At 37.6% G+C, this 22,059-nt stretch overlaps 1 protein-coding gene across 1 annotated transcript; it reads right to left on the bottom strand.

The window, feature by feature from the left end:
• Positions 1-3,774: 3,774 nt before the first annotated feature.
• Positions 3,775-18,238, bottom strand: LOC126412280 (40S ribosomal protein S13). Its single transcript, XM_050081790.1, has 4 exons — positions 18,104-18,238; positions 17,830-17,957; positions 9,504-9,669; positions 3,775-3,955 (listed from the first exon to the last, which is right to left on the bottom strand). Exons 1-4 carry the CDS (start codon positions 18,124-18,126, stop codon positions 3,817-3,819), a joined length of 456 nt encoding a protein of 151 aa, XP_049937747.1. The 5' UTR covers positions 18,127-18,238; the 3' UTR covers positions 3,775-3,816.
• Positions 18,239-22,059: the final 3,821 nt, after the last annotated feature.

Below are 22,059 nucleotides of genomic sequence, written 5' to 3'. Positions count from 1 at the left end.
GAGAATAAAAATGTCACAAACAGTTGGGCCTATTTTGGTAGTACTGTTTACAACATGTGCCACATGCCTATTATCTGTTTTTGATTTACAACCAACATCCTCAGTGCTTAAGCAAGGAAACGAATTTCTCAGTAATAACAGAACATCATAACGATTTGTATTTCTAGAGAACAAAATTTTGCAATATGAGTGCTAAAGCTGAGTGAGTGTTTCAAGCAGACCACATGTTTAAGATAGTCTCCTCTTCACACCCACTACCCTCAAGGACTGATGCAATGTTGCCAATCTGTCTGTGTACAGAGTAAATTCTGTACACAAGTGTGCGAAAGTGTTCTAATCATTTGTATATGATGTACCTGAGGTGGTGCAAGGTAACCAGCCCAGTATACACCTAGTGCAATGCATGAAACTGGCTAGAAAACTACATCCATGCTAGTCAGCACACCAATCCCCTGTTAATCCATTGGTCCAATTCAATCTGGAGCCAGCATACTTCCCATACCAGAAGCTGTCGTGTTAACTTGCGTGGCTACCTGGGCAGGTGCAATACGAGTAAGGAAATTATAAACGAAAGATACAATAAATTATTTCTATTTTCTTGCATGTATTGTTCACACTTTAAAATGAAGTCTCCAGCTTTAGACTGTTCAAATCTTTATTGCGACTGCAATTTAATCCACAATAACATAAAGGTGACACATGCTCAAACACAGCTTCCAGCAGTGCAGAAGAAAACTCATGTGCCCATTTCCATTCATCCACTGTTCCATACACCATGCGAGCACACGTTAGAAAGTTGGTGACAGATGTAATAGCAGATACGATAAACATTTTAATCCTTCTACACAAGATTTTGACTGGAGTGTTATACCTGCTGCTATCTTGCAAACTTTCTAATATTTGTTGTACAGTGTATAGAACAGCAGCAAAACATTCACCACCACATACACGGTTGGGAACTACGTTCCAGCATGTTACAGCTTTATGTTATGGATTGGGTTACAATATTATGGAATGCTTGACAATGACCATGTGTCAATATTGCAACTGTATTAAAGTCGAATGATTCACTTAAAAATTTCATGAAGGATTTGGCCCAGTCCACATCAAAATTCTTGTTTTTATCTATGAAAATCTGAATACCTGAAGTTGAAAAGAACAAGTTATCATATAAAATGCTTGTTACACCTAAAGGCCTTAGACTAGTCATGTCCAGTGCTGGCCTGGCCAGTGAGCCGAGCACAGAGTGCTGGCCAGAGCTGCCGAGCTGAAATTGCCCGGTGGCCCACTGCCTCCACAGAATGCTTGGCTGTGCATTGCATCTAATCGTAGTGCAGCCTGTTTCTTAATAATTCTGCTGTGTTCCACTCTAAGACAGCATGCACAACCACATGGAATGACAAGCAATGTGATGCTTGTAGTAAAGGGAATAACCAAATGAAAATTCTGTCAGTTGCTGGAAAACAGTGGACTCTTTCAGTTATACATTCAGAGGTTGAATGAAATCATTTATTCTTTTGGCTGAAATCAGTCTGTCACAGCAATTTAATGATACCATCAACATGTCCATTATTGTTTCTAATATTGACAGAATTAATAATTCCTTCTTTTCAAGTGAAACAGGTCTGTAGTTCTTATGTTGTTCAGAACGTTTCGGTTCTTTCAACTTATTTGACTGGTCATTCATTATTCGGAGTAAAACCAGTCTTTACTACTTTCATTACAGACATGCATGTACTATTCCATGATGATATCTGCACCGGATTTAATGAACTGATGATGGCCGTAAGCAAACACCGGTAATGAGTTTTATAATGTATGTGATCAACATGGAAATCTGACTAAAGATCTGCATTAAACTGCACCCTTTGTTTCAGGGAAAGAATCTGACTAGCTGAGCATCAAAATACAGCTCTATATTTCCAGTTCTTGTTACAGTACTGAAAACCAGTGTCCGATTTTCATTGGTCATCCATTTAATTGAATGACATCTCACAAGGGGTGGTCACAATGCTGGGTCACAGATTTACTTCAATCTTTGTACACCTTTAGTAGGCTATTGAAACAACAATTTGCAAGTAGCAAGGTGCACTAATCTGGTAATTACGAGAAAATCGCAAGAGAAGTTTTACTCATCTGTTATGTCACTTATGTCTATGCGTACGCACGCACGGGGTATAAAGAGTTCAAGGTGGTCAAGTGATTAGCATTCGAGCTTCGTAAGACGAACATGTAAGAGGTGATGGTCCAACTCCCCCTCAAATCTGATTTTTAACTTTATATTTGTTTTCATCACTGATCACATTTAATTCCTATGATATTTGAGAGGTGATATAATTAAAAATAACACCATGTTTATTTGCATGAAGTTTCAGTGATTTTCTTGTTTGACTACTTACTATTTTTAATTAAATGTAATTATTAAACATATTCATAAGTACCTACAAGTAAATGAAAACAGTTTTCCTGAAAATGTATGCCTGTCGTAACTTGTGAAATCCCTTATACATGCAATGTGTCAAGCTACCTAGAACTACTTTGCACCTCGACACTTCGAGCTGCAGACACACAGGCAGGACTAATTTGGCTGTTAGCCTATATAGTAGTGAGATTTTGCTAATTTTACAAGAATGAATAGTGTAGGTGCAAGTTTAAATATCACAGAATTTGCACTTGTATTACAAAAATGAAGATTTGAGCGGGAGTCGAACTGCCGTCTCTTACACTTTCATCTTATGAAACAAACTAACCACTTGACCATCATGAACTAACACCCGGTACCTACAAACAAATACATAACAGACGTGTAAAACTTCTCTTGTGATTTTCTCGGTACTGACAATAGTGCACCTTACTACTAGCACGTTATGTTGTTTTAATGGACTACTAGAAGTGTAAAAAATTGGAAGTAAATCAGTGAGCCCAACATCATGGCCTCCTCTTGTTCGATTATAGCATTTTATGAGTAAAAATTGTGAAAGAACGAGCTATCATTACAAGGCCTACATATATTGAAAAATGAGAAGACATAAGGAACCGCATATTTCCTTATGGTCCCAGCTTTTATTTAATTTCAGTCTGTTGGAGAGTAAACAAGTTATTAGAGTGCTTGAGACCTATTAGCAGTTGCTAATATATTTATCGTATATAGATTCTTGCAATTATTGTGTCTTAATTTTCAAACAGCGTGAATTAAACATACATTGGCGGACTTATCCTCTATCACAGTTATTGTAATGATCAAATGATTCTTTGTAGGAATCTCGCAGCAAAAAATGTGACAGTCATTCTCTCTCCGTGTATCTTAAGACTTTGTGAACAGATGGAAGACACTGCAACACAGGCAGAGGGCTGCAGCAGTGAACAGGGTGCATGCACAGCAGGGTGGTCAGTCAACAGGCCTAGCCTGTCAGCTCACTGGTCTGCACTCTGTGCACCAGCCCAGCCTACGGCCCGTACGAGTCAGGCTGCAAAATACAGGCTGGGTGGGCTGAAACCAGCAATGTGCTTGACTAAATTAGATGTCTTCAGATACCAAAACTATTTAATAAATAAATGTTCTGATTCGAAGTAAGTTTTTTTGGCATAGAATTTGACAAATTACTTGGACTTTTCAATGACAAGTAAGTCAAATTAAGTTTAATCAGTTCATATAGCATACAACTAACTTTCATTTTGACATCAACCACTTTTAAAACTGCTTATGTAATCAAGTGGAACACATCCTAAATTGACAAATTTCAGTGTTGGAAATTGTGTGGATTAACATGTCCATTCAGTTTTCATAATAAATTTATTATTTATTGATACATTTTCTTATGCAACAAGAGCAGATGCTGTGCTTGATTCATATTTCCAGTTTGGTGGAAGAATAGTCTTCTTCTTGTAGTACCGAGCAAGCCGGTGGATTCTTGACTCCACAAGAATCAGGCGAAACTTTGAATCCTTGTCCTTCCTGTGAAACGTGAAAATGTTAAATTAAATTTCAGGAAATTTACATAAAATTCATATCTACTCGCACGAAATAAATATTGCAACCAAGGTAATACCCTGGAATATGTTTGGGTTATGACAAAGGAACTATTCACATTACTGATTAATTATTTACTAGAGCAAGTTTATGATGATAGATTTCACACAGCTACCATGAAAATTACAAGCAAAAATGTTTTAAGCCAAGTTTGTGCTGACTTAATCTACTATAATTCGAAGGTAGTAACCTAAAATTCTCTTATTGAACAGCTGGGGGACCTGAGAGTTCTTGTCTTAAACAAGTGATCCATTAGCTGAATTTTAGGCTTTTACACGTGGTAATTACTCTATCACAAACTCGTGCCACAAACTAAATATATTCTAATGTGACTAAGTCCATTACAAACTAGTATCTCACACCTCAACAATAAACTTTCAATGCAACTATGTCAATATTCTTAAATGTAAAAGAGTTGCTTGTCTTCTCTGGCAGCCTAGTGCACTGACAGAATTAGTGGCCCTACTTGGCTGATGCTGGCAAGGAACAGTTTCTATCAGCCATTAATTCCTATTTATGTCATGTGTAGTGTAGTGACTATTCACCCCCATCAATACTGACATAAAATGATGCCACAAGGCACTTTTCTTCTGCATTACAGTGAACCGCCCCCCCCCCCTTCCAAACTGTGTTTTTACCAGGACTTAACTATATGACAGCCTAGTTTCATATTCACTTCAATTCCTGGGATTAGTGGTAGAATAGTATTTTTGCTAGCACAGTCACCCTCACTACCTAAATTTTGGTGTGAGGGGTGGTTATGTACGTCACTTTTATTAAAACAAACCAGCCAACCATTCACTGCATTGAAACTTATCTCTAGGTCGATTTGGCTCTGAGCACTATGGGACTCAACTGCTGAGGTCATTAGTCCCCTAGAACTTAGAACTAGTTAAACCTAACTAACCTAAGGACATCACAAACATCCATGCCCGAGGCAGGATTCGAACCTGTGACCGTAGCGGTCTTGCGGTTCCAGACTGCAGCGCCTTTAACCGCACGGCCACTTCGGCCGGCGCTAGGTCGATTTCTTGAGAATTCTCACACAGTATATTTTTACACATTGGAATTCTTTGAAGCCATTAAAAAAATTCCAAATCTCTAAGTTGAGACACGGATGTTGTTAAAACCAGAAGGGGATCTTGGGCTTCTGGATTAATAAGGGCTACCTTTATTCTACAGTATTCCACACAGAGATGGAGCTGAATCATACTTCTTACTACGTGAAATGCCACTAATGGCTTTGACATAATGAATAACTGTCAGCTTATGCACATGTAAGTATACTTTTACAGGCTATACTGATGTACCACCACCACACACACACACACACACACACACACACACACACACACCGAGAGAGAGAGAGAGAGAGAGAGAGAGAGAGAGAGAGAGAGAGAGAGAGAGAGACTCCATCAAAACCATTTTTATTTGTACAATCTTTCACACTGATATCTTAATAGCATATACTTTTTTAAAACAAGTATGATGAAAAATGGTTAACATAGGTTTCACTGGGACCTACAAATAATGTATTTGTCCAAAGTGGGTTTTTTTAATACACAGAAGTGTACTATGTTAATTACAAAAAAAATTAAGCATTTTTTGTAAACCATTACATCTATAGTCAACTGCTTGCCACAAACATACAGAAATGGACACTGAAAAACATTTATGCAATAACACGCAGTGACAAATAGTTCCTCAAAAATACTACCGAGCTGTTTCATTTCATACGAAGTGGTTTAGTCTCTCCCACCTTAGCATTTAAGCTTTTATTGGAATTTATCATACAGATTCAAGACTTATGACACATTATTTCACAAAATTTTAGCTTTTGATATGCAGTGCTTGAGGTGATGCACCACTTCACATGAGGGAGGTCAAAATATGGCATGCAACATTCCAAATTGCTCCTTTTTGACCAACATTCACGTGGTAGTTAAAAGTAGTCCCCAAATGAAACTTGCTGCATCAACTCACTAACTTACAAATTGTAGGACTCAAGGACTTTGCTATACTGACATTCAGGCAGTGTGAAACATGTACAGAGCTTGAGAATCCATGGTCGATAACCAAGATTCTCTAGGTTGGCAAGCACATCAAATGTATTGCCAATCGATTAAAGAACATTACAACAATATAGCTCCATTCCAACCATTTCCGAAGCAGGATCTCAAAGTAACTTGTAAAACATGATGGAACATATCTTTTTATCAACTAACAGTTTACCTTCCCCTAGTCTCACAATACCCTGAACTACCCAGTAAATTCAATTTACCTAATTACTATCAAGTTTTACAGAAAAGTTGCCACAATGACTGAGCTGATTTTTATTTTCAAATTTCAGTAGCTATAATAACCAGTCTACCCAACCTTGATTTCTACATTTTATCAATTGGTTACTACACTTAGTGAATCGGCACACCAAGTTTTGTAATGTTAAGTGCAATATACATTGAAACGCTTACTTTACGTTTTCTTGGAGTCAACACTTAAAAAAAAAAAAAACACACAAAACTGAGGAAAATGCAGAATCGAGGAAAACGCTAAGATCCCAAAATATGAGCAAAAACACATGTACTTGGCATGTTGTTGTTGTTGTGGTCTTCAGTCCTGAGACTGGTTTGATGCAGCTCTCCATGCTACTCTATCCTGTGCAAGCTTCTTCATCTCCCAGTACCTACTACAGCCTACATCCTTCTGAAACTGCTTAGTGTATTCATCTCTTGGTCTCCCTCTACAATTTTTACCCTCCACGCTGCCCTCCAATACTAATTTGGTGATCCCTCGATGTCTCAGAACATGTCCTACCAACCGATCCCTTCTTCTAGTCAAGTTGTGCTATAAACTCCTCTTCTCCCCAATTCTATTCAATGCCTCCTCATTAGTTATGTGATCTACCCATCTAATCTTCAGCATTCTTCTGTAGCATCACATTTCGAAAGCTTCTATTTTCTTCTTGTCTACACTATTTATCGTCCACGTTTCACTTCCATACATGGCTACACTCCATACAAATACTTTCAGAAAAGACTTCCTGACATTTAAATCTATACTCGATGTTAGCAAATTTTTCTTCTTCAGAAATGCTTTCCTCGCCATTGCCAGTCTACATTTTATATCCTCTACTTCGACCATCATCCGTTATTTTGCTCCCCAAATAGCAAAACTCCTTTACTACTTTAAGTGTCTCATTTCCTAATCTAATTCCCTCAGCATCACCCGACTTAATTCGACTACATTCCATTATCCTCGTTTTGCTTTTGTTGATGTTCATCTTATATCCTCCTTTCAAGACACTATCCATTCCGTTCATCTGCTCTTCCAAGTCCTTTGCCGTCTCTGACAAAATTACAATGTCATCGGCGAAACTCAAAGTTTTTATTTCTTCTCCATGGATATGTGATTAAAAATCATAATCCTCACCAATACACTGTACAAAACCTGTATAAGCAAAGGAATTAAATGTATAATAAGATGTTAGTGCAATAATTTGTGGTAATTAATTTCATTAGTTCTTAAAAGTCACAGATATTAACAGCAAATTAAAATTCTTCAAAAAATTGAAATTGGTATATGGGTACAAGGTAATTTAGCTATTTCACAACATGCTACGACTGAAAATTATACATAAAAACACACATTTTTGAGAAATATTTCGTTTGTGCTCACCCAGCAAAAAAAAGCACTAATTGATGAACAGGGTGAGTTAAATCAAAAACTGAAGTACAGTAAAAGGTGTCGGAATCTAACAAGTGCAGGTGTGTTTTCCTTCTGTAGTCAATGGGAGTTTAATTGGGCCAATGGTCTTACGTCGACATAAGTACCATAACCACTTAACCTCACATTTATTTACGCTGTATTTCATCGTTTGGAGGTTAGTTATTTTCACATATGGCGCTTCTGACACTGTTTTCTACCGTAGGGCAACAACACACAAAAAATACTGTGCCACAGTGGAATATCAGAAATCGAAAACAGACGATAATGTAAAGTGTATCTTGAATATCATGTGAACATCCGTCTGATGATGAACTTGCCAGTTCAAAATCTGTAACAGCACTTTTTACCTAAATAAATAGCAGTATTAATGGCGGCTGGTTGCTGTTTTCTTCTTTGTAAGAATTAACCTGCATTAATTGTACACAGCCACAGTCTCACCATGTCAGTTTTAGACAAAATAGCTTGAAGAAGACTGCTAGTGTGGCACATTCTTGAGTATTGCCGGAGTGTTTGAGATCCCACCGGGTGAGATTAAATGAAGACATCAAAGCAATTCAGAGGCATGCTGCTCGGTTTGTTGCCTGTACGTTCAATCAGCAAGCATTTATTAACGAAATGCTTAGTGAACTCCAATGCATATTCCTGGAGGAGAGATGACGCTCTTTTCATGAGACACTACTGAAGAAATTTAAAGAAACCGTATTGTGGCTGAGTGCAGATTGATTCTACTGCCACCAACGCAGGTTTTGCGTAAGGAACATGACAGCTGTTTTTCCCCTTCACACTATTTGAATGTGAAATAGTGAGAAAGTGACCATAGTCGATTCGGTGTAAATTGATCTCCAACAGCTGCAGTTTTCTAGCCATAGTTTCATGTGTCTACCTCAACCTGTCACATAACATTATCTTGTAAATGGCAATGCCTCTGTTACCACAGCCCTGTACACAGCTATCTTTTCTCCTGCCCCGTTTGCACTTCACTTTGAAAGCTGGCAACAGTGCTGCGAGTTGTCAAGGATCATCTTATGCTGTCTTACTACAGTAGTGGTACCCTTCACCACGCATCACACGGGGCTTGCAGAGTACGCTCTTAGATGTTTTTGGCACTAAAAGCAACAAGCTTTTTCTGAAGACATTTCACTAAAGCTGACTGCAAAATTATTGCACTGTGATTACAGAAAACAACAATCATTCTCTTTAAAAAGTAACTTACTTGTATTTTACCAAATATCAATGCGCATTTAAAAGAACTTAACATTACATTCTCCCAAATAAAACATCAATTAAGCACATATGGTGGTGTTTCCCATTCAGTGGATTACCATTTCAAACAAGATGTGATAATACTATTCCATGTCACAAATTAACACAAAAATCAAACAAAAGCCATTTTGTTAGTGATGACAGGCCTGGTTAGTGATAACACCATTTCAAAATCTCTCATTCACGACTATGCATCTCTGTGCAATAGCCCCCCCCCCCCCAAGCTGGTGAGCACAAATGACCCCCACCCCCTTCCATACACACTAATGAATGTTCTGGACAACCGGAAGTATCAGAAACACTTAGCTTGCTGTAATGGATGTGCAATAAGAACAGCCAACATGTCTGAAATGTGAACTTAGGGGCTAATTAATTATCCCAAACACAATATTGTCTGAAGCCAAGATGGTACAGACGAAACAATGAAGTTCATAATCCTTGGAACAAAACACAAAAAAGAAGTCAAAAAATTAGGTTATCTAACCTGTTTCTTTCCAAATGCTTTCTGATTGCTACAGCTTTCTTAATAAGGTAATACAGGTCCTCTGGTAGATCTGGAGCCAAGGACATAGCTTTCATAATGCGCAGGATTTTATTTTGTGACACAAATCTCACTTGCGCAACACCATGTGAATCCCTGAGAATTACACCTGAAAATTACAAATACAAAGATGAATGTCAATATATTGTTTCTAACGAACAAGAAAAATTTCTTCCAATACACACAAGTTTTTAACATTATGTAACATACTTGTGTAAAAGTTATGTGATTAGTCCAAATTATCATTTTGAAACCAAAATCTGAATGGTGGAAAATGCTATGAACAGAATTCTGAGGCTAGTTGCAACCCCAAATCAGCTTCCAAGTATTCAAGTCCATCCCACCACAAATATGACAGCCCCTTCACCTACTTATCTGGTTCATACTGATTTTGCAGAAGTAATGGAAAAGATACCCTACGCATACTGTCTTATCCAGTGTCCAACATCAGAAGGAATTCACGAGCAACAAAGAAAATGATTACGACAGCCACAATATCATGAAACCAGGCTTTGTTTTTAACATGTAGTGTTCCTTTGGGTAGCACTCATTAACTATTTTAACTATGAGATTTGTACAGTATATCATTATGCGACCCAAAATTTGGTAATTCAAAGAAATATTAACCCTACAAAACAAGTCCAGATAGTTAAATGTAAAACACAATGCAGCCAGTCATCCTTTGTAACAAGGCACTCTAACATGGCAGCACTTATGAATAAAATAGATTACCCTTTTTTGCTTTAACCATAGTAGCATCAAAGCTTATACATATTATTATTCATTTAAGGTTCGTTTGAGCAGTTACCAGAAAGCGCCAGACAACAGGCTGTACTGCGCATGCGCAGCTACGATGACGTAGGCAGCCCGTGCTTGGTGCTTGCTCTGCTCACACGCTTTTCGTCGTATTTCTGGTGGGGCATCACGTGACCATGTGTCGCCGTGCCGCCCGTGTGGCATGTTGTTGAGAGGACAACTGAGTTGTACTTAGAGCAATTGTTTTATCATATCCCACACAGATAAAGGATGCAAATAAGGAAGCAGTTCTTGGCAAAATATCATTTCAAAATTAGACTCCACAGCTCGAAGTACCATAAAGTTTTGCTAAGGGGTGACTGACAGATATTTTTTTTTTTAATTCGTACTCTCCAATATTGTTATGCAGCATTTCCAACAGGTTTACATCTACACAGCACTGCAAAAAGCTACTGGTATGGAATACAAGTTACTTGCAACAAAAAAAGAGACAGTTTCTTGTGTAGCTTATACCGGAATAAAGGACAATAAATTTCATGACTATTTCAAAATGTGAAAAAATTAACATGGTTGTCTTCGAGGCAAAAAAACTGTACAACTGACAGTTTATATTCTACCCTAGTAATAAATATGAAGCCATGTGGGGAGTTAGAACGATAAAACATGGTATGCTGCCAGTCTAAAATTTAGCATAGAATGGCATTCTATAAATTTAAGACGTAAACACAAATTAAGAAATAACTTCAGGCCCAGAGGAAGTACTAGACAAGTGCCTTGTGATCGAAAAACACTTTCACAGAAGGCAGATCTATAAAATTCTGCTACAGCTGTCATATTTGAAATAAAATATTTAGTTCAAAACTACTGACCAAATTTGCCTACTTAGCTTCAAGTCAATGTTTACGCATGTTCGTACGTATATAGCATTAAGAGATCTTAGTGTCATATAAGGAACAGGACATCAGAGACTACTCCAGCAGCATCGGAATTTCATAAACCATTCTAAAATGCTTCATTCCGCTCTAATTGCACATTTCTATGTCCAGATGGACTCTGAAGTACCTGATATTCAGCTTTTCATGTGGTTCTCGTGATACCAATTTTCTTGGAGGTCCCGTACTGTATTCTCATGTTTGGTTCTTTATTATGGTATAACGTCATTCGTCCCAGAAAATGAAAATTTGCACTTTAAACTGAACGAGGTTGAAAGTAGCCAATAGCGCGGAATGAAACTTCGTTTCAAATAAACTAACTGCCTCAGCGGAAAAAAAATTAACTGAAGCAAATTTCTCTATAAAACAGACAGAAATAGCTTCATTAAGACATTAATGGTTGATTGCTAATAATGTGGAAATAATATAAAATCAGAAAATTGAAACTACTAACTTATTTTGGTCTTTCATGGTTATGAGAATGTATATTGATTCACTTGATGGCTACCGGCCGCAGAAATCTGTTTTGTTTTCATTTGACGTGGGAGCTGTAAACGAAGAGACGAAACATATACACGGCTACGGGTCACGTGGGGAAGGACCCCCCACTATAACTCAGCTTGCTCTGCGCATGCGCGAATCTGGCAGCTTGGGCGCGCCAGGAAAATTTTTCCGGGTAGCTTCTGGCTACTTGCTGCTACTGCTCATACACCAAACAGCCACGCTCCAAGTAGCCAGAAGCGGGAGGAAGGCACTGCTCATACACGAATTCGGCTCTGCGCATGCGCACGAGCCCGCTGGCAACTGCTCATACGAAGCTTTAGTCTTTAGGTGTTTTGCTACTTCACTCTGTATCTGTGAAGTATCAAAAATACTGACTGGTGAAGTTACTGACTGAAGCAGTTCCAGGTTATTCATGGGCACACCAGCAAGGGAGGGTTGATATCCTTAGTTCCATAGCTGCTGTGTAAAAGTGAAGCAGTCGCCAACCAGAAAGCTGGTTTGAACACCACAGTTCTTTACTAGCCACAGTTTTGCTGGAGGTGGTACACTTGCATTCCTCCATCCTTCATACTGACTCAGCCTGTTAAAGTGAGGACACAGTTTACCATGGATTCTGAATCTACAGTGCAACTCCACATTTTTCACATCAACAAACATTGCCAAAGGTAAAGGAAATGGTATGCCACAATGCCTTGTCACATGGAGCCCGTCTCCTTAATTCCTTTCTTTTCTATTGAAGAGAATGTGGGTAAAATTTATTTAGTGGATAATTCTTACATTTTTCATAAGTTATGTATGACATATTGTATATAAAAATGAAAAATCTGGGATGGAATAACATTAATTACAGATTACTACCGACAGCCAGAGAATTAGTTGTCTGTGGGTGTCCACTGGGGCAAGTAGCAACCTTGTAAGAATTGGCATAGTGGGGGAACCAAAGGAGTGTGGGGCAGGGAGAAATAGCAGGGTAGGAGTGTGGGACAATGCTTTAGTGATGGACTTTGATAGTAAAAAATAAATAAATCTGGAAGTCTACTAGTAGTGGAGGACTAATAGACGAAAAATCTGGATGTCTGCTTTTAACTCTCTCTGCCTGCTGTTCAGCACCTCCTTTAAGTGGTGAAAAAGCAATACATGCTAATTCATATTAATATACCAACATAATCAGCAGCAATATACTCTTGAGACTTCTCCATTTTCTAATACAGGGTGGGTAAAACAAATCTGGCCTAGAAAATATAAGACTAGCATCTAAATGATCCATGTTAAGGAACAGAAGTGCCATCACAGAAAATGCCAGAAACTATGATTTAAATACACCAATCTGTTTATGTCACATCTGTACATGCATATCTCCCGTATGTCCCTAGTACAGTAGAATCCCTCTAATTCAACCTTGGATGGTACGATACTCCAGTTAGTCAGACCATGCTCAGGCTCGCAAGCCTGTGCCACTGACTGGATGGCTGTCGGGGCCATTGCTGTGGTGTCTATCGCTGTGCATAATGTTATACTGTACATTATCGTGCAGTTTTATCATTTGTTGGGATTAAAAAAACGTCATAATTTGCTTTATTCCATGTTCTCTACAGTACTTGTTACTGTAGATTCATTGTGTGTACAGTTGCCTGTTTTTAAACATATCTGGATTCAAACGTAAACACGTAACTCTTTCACTAAATGAAAAATTAGAAGTGCTACAAAGATTGGACGAAATCTGTCGATGCCACAGCTGCTAAGGAGTTTTCCGTTAAGCTTCAAGAAATTGTAGAAGAAAATTAACTGTTACCCTGCCACGTGTATATAACATCGACAAGACAGGGCTGAACTTTAAATGTTGCCAACAAAAACGCTCCCAGTTTAAAATGAATCTGTAGTAGGAACGAAACTTGTAAAACACAGAATAACTGTCATTCCTTGTAGCAATGCAGATGGTACCCACAAGCTCCCCTTGTTTGTCATTGGCAAATCTGAGAAGCCAAGAGCATTCACAAATATAAACTTATATTCCTTGCCAGTTTATTACTGCAATCAAAAATCTGCTTTGATGGACTGCAACCTTTTTAAATCTTGGTTTTTTGACGAGTTTGTGCCACAGGCCGAAAAAGACTTGAAGCAAAAAAATCTGCCTGTTTGTGCTCTACTGCTGTTGGATAACACACTATCACATGCATCTGAAGATGATTTGGTGAAAGGGGACATATAAGTTCTCTTTCTGCCTGCTAATGTGACCTCACTCGTCCAACCAATGGATCAGAGCATTATCAAATGGTTAACAAGGTGATATCGTAGAAAGTATATCAGTTCAATTTTGGAAAAATCTGAAGGACGTCATAACTTATTTGAGGTAATGAAATCCCTGAACATCAAAGATGCTATCTACACAATCGCTGCAAATCCCTGAACATCAAAGATGCTATCTACACAATCGCTGCTTCATGGGATGAACTGAAGCCTGACACATTGCGGAAATAGTGGCGTAAGCTTTGCCACAAGTTATGACTGAAAATGAGCATACCAAAGATGAGCAAAACAAGGACGTACTGGAAATCGTTACAGATCTACAAACTCTGGAGCCAAACGTCCCTGCCAATGAAGTTGAAGGGCGGATCAATGAATGAGACAAAGAGTGGGAGACCTTTGAAGAGCCCAAAGACAACCAGATTGTTGCCGCTGTTAGCCTGGAAACTGAATGAGGACTCTGAAGGCGAAGACGAATCCCCCACCCAGATTTCACACAATGATGCAAAAAATGCTTTTGACATCGCCCTTCAATACATTGAGCAGTATCAAACTTCCAACTCCAATGAATGTCTTGCGGATAAAAATATGGACGGACACTGCAGCTAATTATAGAAAAACATCTGCTAAACAAAAACGCATCGCTGACTTTTTTCCAAGTAATTTGTTTTCATTTTTACTGTAAAAACAATGCACACAGTATAATCATTTTTAGTTTATACATACAGTGGTTTATTTCTTTGTAAGAAATTTCTTTTATATAAAGTGCTCTAAACATTTTTTAGTTTACAATATAGCTATATCGTTTATATGTTATGAAGTACAGTACAGTACTGTAATTTGTTTGTTGTTTTCCCTTTCGAAACCAATACATATTATAGTGAGTGTAGAAGTTTTTTAGTTAGGCCTAATATATTGGTTAACACTGTGTAAAAAACATCTTTTTATATTACTGTAGACATCTTTTAGTTCTTAAATTGTTAAATTTTTTGTACTAAATGTCTCTTACATTTTTGCAATAAATATTAGACTTTTCGGATAATCCGACCTTTTCTTCGTTCCGACCATGGTCCCGGTCGTGACGGATTAGAAGGGTTCTACTGTACTTTTTAAGAGAAGGGCAGAAGTGTTCAACAAGCAGTTGAATGCAACACAGAAAGGCACTCAATAAAACAGTGGTTGTTCACTGTTGATTATCATACAAAGCATAAATTGTACAAAACATGTGTGGAACTGTTTACACAAGAATCCAAAGTTAGAAGTGTTAAACACCTTTCAGAAAGACTAATGCGAAACTTAGTGGCAAAGTAGTGTGAAACAAGCACTGTAGCAAATAAAACCCTAACTATCCAAAAGCAGTTGTTTGAACACTACAAACCAATGAGTGAATGAAAGCTTGGAACAAAGTCTGAAAAAATCTCAATACTGTTTGTGCAAGTGTCAACTATGATATCATGTTGGAACACCTAAAAGGGATCTACACTGGTATCCTTACAAATTTACTGTGGTGCACTACGCCAATGTGAGAGGAGTGGAGCCTCCTTTCTCCACTACCAGCTTTAATAACAGCATATGTGAACACACAGTAGACTACATCAGTATCTCTAAGAATTTAACACCCAATGTTTTCAGAAAGAGTTGCTTTTTGACAACAGCTATGCCACATACACAAGATGCTATGCACTGAAACATCTGAACACACGCCTTAAGTAAATATTCTCAGCTGGACAGATGGGCCAAACAAGCCCATTTTAAATTCATGAGAAAACCATAATACAACTTGACAAGTGTGAGCCCGTGTATCTATCTTATTGATCATATCCAAACAGTCATGATTTTACAGCAAAAACAAACTATAAGCAGCCTACAAAAAGTTACATCATATATGAAAATAAGAAAGATTGATGGAAGCCTGCCAGGAAACAAAGGTAAGAATGAATACCACAGACATACATAAATTCACACACTGAAGAAGTCCCACAGCTTACAAATAGGTGGTCTGCTTAATGTAAAATGAAAAGATTTTACATATAAATAGGCATGACCTAAATGTTGTGCACATGCAGTCGTGTGTGTGCACTTACACATGCCTTGACTAAAGTGATAATATGTGCAGGGATCAGAAACTCATCACATGTCATTTGCTTGTGACAACTCTCTCAAAAAATCCTTATAGGCTCTTACAAGTTTCAGCCTGCCAGTAGTCATCAACAGGCTATCACAATTAACACAGTGCACGCAATGTCAAAGTTTCCATTGCATTGTCAACACCGAGCACACACTCTTGAGTTGAGTTCACTGTCATATCTGCCTGATGGGTTAAATACTGTACACGAACTTGTTTATAAAGATGTTGGGACAGAACATACTTGTCAATATTCAAGAAACAAAACATCTAAACTTGTGTAGCATAAAATTGGATCACTTTGCACAAACTCTGGAAAAGGAGTCTATCCTTCTAAGCACCTATGCTCAAATACTTCAAAACAATTTTCATTATGCCCAATAGTTGACAGCACATTTTGGATAAAACCAATTACTCACACACCCATAATCAATGACACTGATTGCTAACCAACTCTGTGCTGTTGCTTTTTCAGGCAATTGTACAAAAAATACACTTTAAAAATTAACTATTGTCTAAATCATACCCTCAAAATACAAAATCAATGTCAGAGTACAACCTAAAGCAGCCAGAAGGCTGTGTTCCGGAAAAACTGGGGCAACTTCACATTGCTCAGATGAAGGAAAGTAATGAAGAAAGTGCAACTGTAAACATTGTGAAGCCATCTGTCAAGAGCTGAAAAGACCTATAAAGAAAGATGTAATTTTCTGCAAATGGGACTATATATTATGCAGACAGTAAATAGTGGCAGTTGACATGATCATAAACAAACGAGAACTTAGGCTGCCCAAAATGAGAATAGCGGTGCGTGGAAATAAGCCCTGCTGCCATCCTAAATCCGTGTTCTGTGCTACTTCCCAGGAATGCAGAACTGACACAATGGTCATAGGGATCTCTATTCCTGTTGTTATGGTGAGAGTTGCATTGGAATCCCTTTATGCACCATGTCTCTTCACTCATTTCGAAAAAAGGAAGAACAATTTCCAACACAAAGCAAATTCAAGTAACAAAGTTTTTAGTAGTGGCTACAGCACAATTGTTTGCTGCAGTTGCCAGTGGTAGTTCACACCTGACCTCTATTAATATCTTACACAACCATAGTTCAAAACACTCCCCACCTAAAAGTATGTATAATGGTTGGACACACATCGCCCTCAAACTTCAGAGCAAAAGCCATTTTCTTGGTACCAGAACTGGCTGATGGTGATGAATTGTGTGTGTGTCAAGTATTTTCCTGGCATTGTCACTGACATTAACAAATGCCAATAGGGAAACATCGGCCTTCCTTTCGCTGACGAAACTACTTTAGCTGATGTTTCTTGCGCCACCTGCATAAAGTTCTACTGATGCTTTTAATTAATATTTACATTTCATTCCTAAACATAAACCTATGTTAATTTACTATACTCTTCTATGATTACACAATAACCCGTAAAGAGAATAACATTGCCACAAAATATCCTTTATGCTAAGTGATGCAGAATAAGCCACGCCTATGTAACATTTAAAACAAAAATGGTCCAACGTACACTGCTGCATCACTGCAAGAACCATGTTAATTAACTATTATATACCCCCACGCAATCCATACTTCCCAGCTACCTCGTTCGACAGGTCAAATATTTAGCATCTTATTCACACCACAAAGACTACTTTCTCTTAAGATATTAAACCGTACAGTACAGTAGCCGTGGCATCTTCTGCTTACCTATTTGAGAAGGAGTAAGACCCTTGCGGGCCAATTTGCTGATTTGCTCCCTAACGTCTTCATCCTTCAATTTCAACCAGTTGGGGACACTTCTTCTGTATGGTAATGCTGACTGGGATATACCCTTACTGCAATAGAATTGTTACAATAAACATGGTTACCACGTTGCAGCCAATTCCCGTACAAGGGAATATCCAATGAGATAAAGCAACTTCTACTAAAGAACTTATCGTTAATACGGCTATAAAATAAACAAAGCAACATTTCAACTAACCCAGGCGCGTGCATACGACCCATTTTGCCAAAATTTTACTTAACACGTGGTAAACCTAACCACACCAAACGCACTCTTTTCCGAGCTGCTTCCAAAGAAATGCTTTGAACGGAAGAAGTATCGGGCCAGTATTCCAAAGATGATGCCTTCCGTCAGAATCAAGATCGATTCACACAGAAGTCGATTCATACTTGATAGATCCATATTTCGATGTGATAGTAAGGAACAGGACACCGAAAGGAAAACATCCCACAAAACATTTAAAATGACAGCATTTACATAGAATGTACACGAACGAGACGTCAAGATCAAGGTTTTTCTGGGAGAAAGTTTTTTGATGTTTATGTTGTTGGAGTCAGCGGTGTCGTTGTCTGTTAACATCGACAGTCAATCTAGGGCCGCTTGTAAAGACTCAGGTTAGCAGTCGATTAAACTGTATTCTTGGAATTGCACGCGATACACGTTGGGACCAACAGGGAATAACACCTAATTCGGGATAACTTAACAGGCGATTTCGGGCCTGGTTCACCTGGAGAATAAGATTAGATGATTGCAGGAATAGCTATGGAACCAGAGAGTGATGACGAGATTTTGGGATAACTGTCTGACATAATGAGAAAGGAGAAGAAAACGAGACGTCACCCCAATTACGGTATCTTGAAGTATATGATGATTCGTAATTTATATCTATATTTCGTCTGACAAAGGAAACAGTATTTCGTCTTTATGATCTCATAAGAGAGAAACTTGAGGATGTGACTGACAATGAGACTATTCCTGTGTTTCCTAACACATGTTGTTTATTTATGGTAATATGCATATGATATCCATATTTAGTGATGCGTTACTGTCGTTTTATATGTATAACTAAGCGGAAAAATGATAATTCGTGCCGAAATAGTCTAGTTTATCTGGCATGTGTTACAACTGCTGCAGCATTAGAAAGAACTCCTTCTTTTTATTTAACAGACAGAGTCAAAATAGACTTACACAGATTGAAAACCAAACCAGTCTGGGGTGCTATTTGCATTATGTAATACTTTTAGATTCTAGATAAAACATTATGATTTTTCAAGTAATATAATATTTCATAGAACACTGATCTCCAGAGTTCACTCAGTCACATTACATCTACAGCGGAAAATACCGTTCATTGGGAGAACAATTTCTAATCTTTTAGAGAAAATATTAGGACCACAGATCCATTAACACTTCATAGTGACAAAATAGTCTCCCACCTATCATTATTATCATAAGCAAGTGACATATTTGTGCTTACCAAAGTTAATTTAAATCAGTATCATTAATAGGAAAGTCAGTACTTTTTCTTTCATTATTTAAAAAAGAAAAAAGATAATGTTCCTCAACTATAGAATATATAGAATTACATCTACAGCGGAAAATACCGTCCATTGGGATAACAATTTCCAATCTTTTAGTGAAATTATTAGGACCACAGATCCATTAACACTTCATAGTGACAAAATAGTCTCCCACCTAGCATTATTATCATAAACAAGTGACATATTTGTGCTTACCAAAGCTAAATTTAAATCAGTAACATTAATAGGAAAGTCAATATTTTTTCTTTCTTTATTTAAAAAAGAAAAAAGATAATGCTTCCTCAACTACAGAATATAGCTGTTTTGTTTCTCAATTATTGGTATTACCGACAAAAACACATCCTCATTTGTCGAAAAACTATAGTTACCTGTATGTTATAAAAGCACTGGTGCTTCTCATCCAGCTCACAGAAATCGTCATTTACTGAGCTACATGATCATAATACGTAGGATAAGTGATTTGCAAGCTAAGTTTTGAAATTTCTCTTGAATTGTCACACAATTTGGCTCATATAATTCTCTTCTTTCTTTCAGAAATGATTTAGTTCCACCAATGACCCAGGTACTATGGACATTCATATACTGTGACTCAGGTGATTTGCTTCTTCCTGTGGAGACTTCTTTTGCATTGATAAGGGAACGGTCAGCAGGGTTACAATAAGGATGGGTATGTCAATGAACAACATGGATAAGAGACAGTTGTGTTAAATATTTCAGTTCTCTGTTGTAATTTGTAACACAACAGCCTATTGTAAAGGGAAGAAGCATTGTATTCAATCTCAAACAACACACAGGTGGCAGTTAAGACAGGGTTATATTCGTGTTGACAGCTGAAATCAGCTTGACACAAGCACATGGAGGGCCAGTTTCACACTATACTCCACAGATTGGATTGTCTCTGGACTTCCACTGGCCGGCAAGCTGACTACATCACTGGGAAGACCCCTTCATTGGCCAGCATAGTGGCTGCTCGTTTCTTATGACCACTTTTTGTGTTCAGTTCAGAATTAAACCTTACTCCAAAATTAATAAATATTGAGCCATATGTGTCACTGGAAAGGCATTGGGCTCATCTGAAGCAGAAATGATGGACAATTACACTTCTGGAGACATGCCTTCAATATCAGCTTTCTTTATAAGTTATTGTAAGTTAAATGTTATAAATAATTCCTGAATTGTAAAAGTGAGAATCGTGGCAATGCATTATGCGAATATTACAAACGAGGAGTCTATAAATACATCCTGTGGAACTGTATCAGACTGTGATAATAGATCTACTGAAATGTTCACATGAGATGCCGAAAAGTGGATTTTTCGCAATGAAAAACAGCACTTCTAACTAAATGAATAAATAAACATTAGACATAGCGGCAGTACTGTAGACTTTACATATGTAGGAAATTATTCGATATGTAATTTAAATTCTTTGTTAATATTTACACTTAAAAATCCGGGAACAGAGGTAAATCATAGAAATAATTGTTTACACATAAACTATGACAATGAAAAGAAAACTGACAACAGCATAATATTCTCAGAAAATTTCCATGTGATGCGATGTATTATATTTGTATAAAAGGTTAAAATTTAGAATTTCAGCAATTTTCATTTCAGTAGTTTAACTGACTTCAGTGGTGCTCAACCAAGGTTTCCTGGTTGAACAGTGGCATTTTGGATGGGAGCCAGGGATGGGCAAAACCGCGAATTTCCTGTATCAGTGATTTCTGTGAACATTATTTTTTGGCAACTGCAATTCTTAACTGTGGTTTGTTGCAGTTAACAAATTCACGACTTGTATCCCTCCGATATTTCTGCAACTCCTGCCATTTTTGCTACTCCTGCGATATCTGCGACTTATGTGATTTCTGTGACTGATGCGATTTCTGTGCTTTACGCCATTTCTGCGATTTATCATCACAGATGTTACACTGTAATTAGTAGCAAACAAGAATTGAACTGTGTCAATGTAACCGAGAAATATGTTCTCGCCTGTATAGGCGATTATTTGTGAGAGCCTAATGTACCATTTCAGAAATCCAACCGACGTAAAATTACCTGAAATGGTATTATTAGTATTTCCAACGATTCTTCCTCATTTGTTACATGACATATGAAAGATACACTTGCCCACAGACAAAATTTCATCTCACAAAACAGTCAGCATTAAGTATATTTTACTTATGTTCTTCCTTTCATTTTAGTTTTATATTAACAGAACAAGTGTGAAAATATTGATAGTGTGATGTTGAGAATCATGACACAAATTACTACACAGTACCTTAGGAATTCATGTTTAGAATACAGATTCTAACCACATTGTTACGTTCACAAGTATCTGAACCACATTATCAGCCACTCGACATGGGAATAATTCAAAGAATCTGTGACAGCAGGACAGGAAAAGTTGCCACAGTGTCTTTACAACGTAAAGTAATGTTAGTTTCTAAGTTTGTGAATGAACATAAGAGCATCATTTACGCCAAGTGCGAAACCTTTTCCCCCACTAAACTGCTTTCATTACCATAAATATTAGCAGTTGTATTATGTGAATTATGTTGTTAATAATTAGTAGCAGTATATAAGTTTAATAATCCTGGTGATTTTCTGGATGCA

Source organism: Schistocerca serialis, chromosome 7 (assembly GCF_023864345.2).
Source record: "Schistocerca serialis cubense isolate TAMUIC-IGC-003099 chromosome 7, iqSchSeri2.2, whole genome shotgun sequence".
Lineage (NCBI taxonomy): Eukaryota > Metazoa > Arthropoda > Insecta > Orthoptera > Acrididae > Schistocerca > Schistocerca serialis.
The sequence above is the reverse complement of the archived record's forward strand: the minus strand, read 5'-3'. Positions and strand labels throughout refer to the sequence as shown.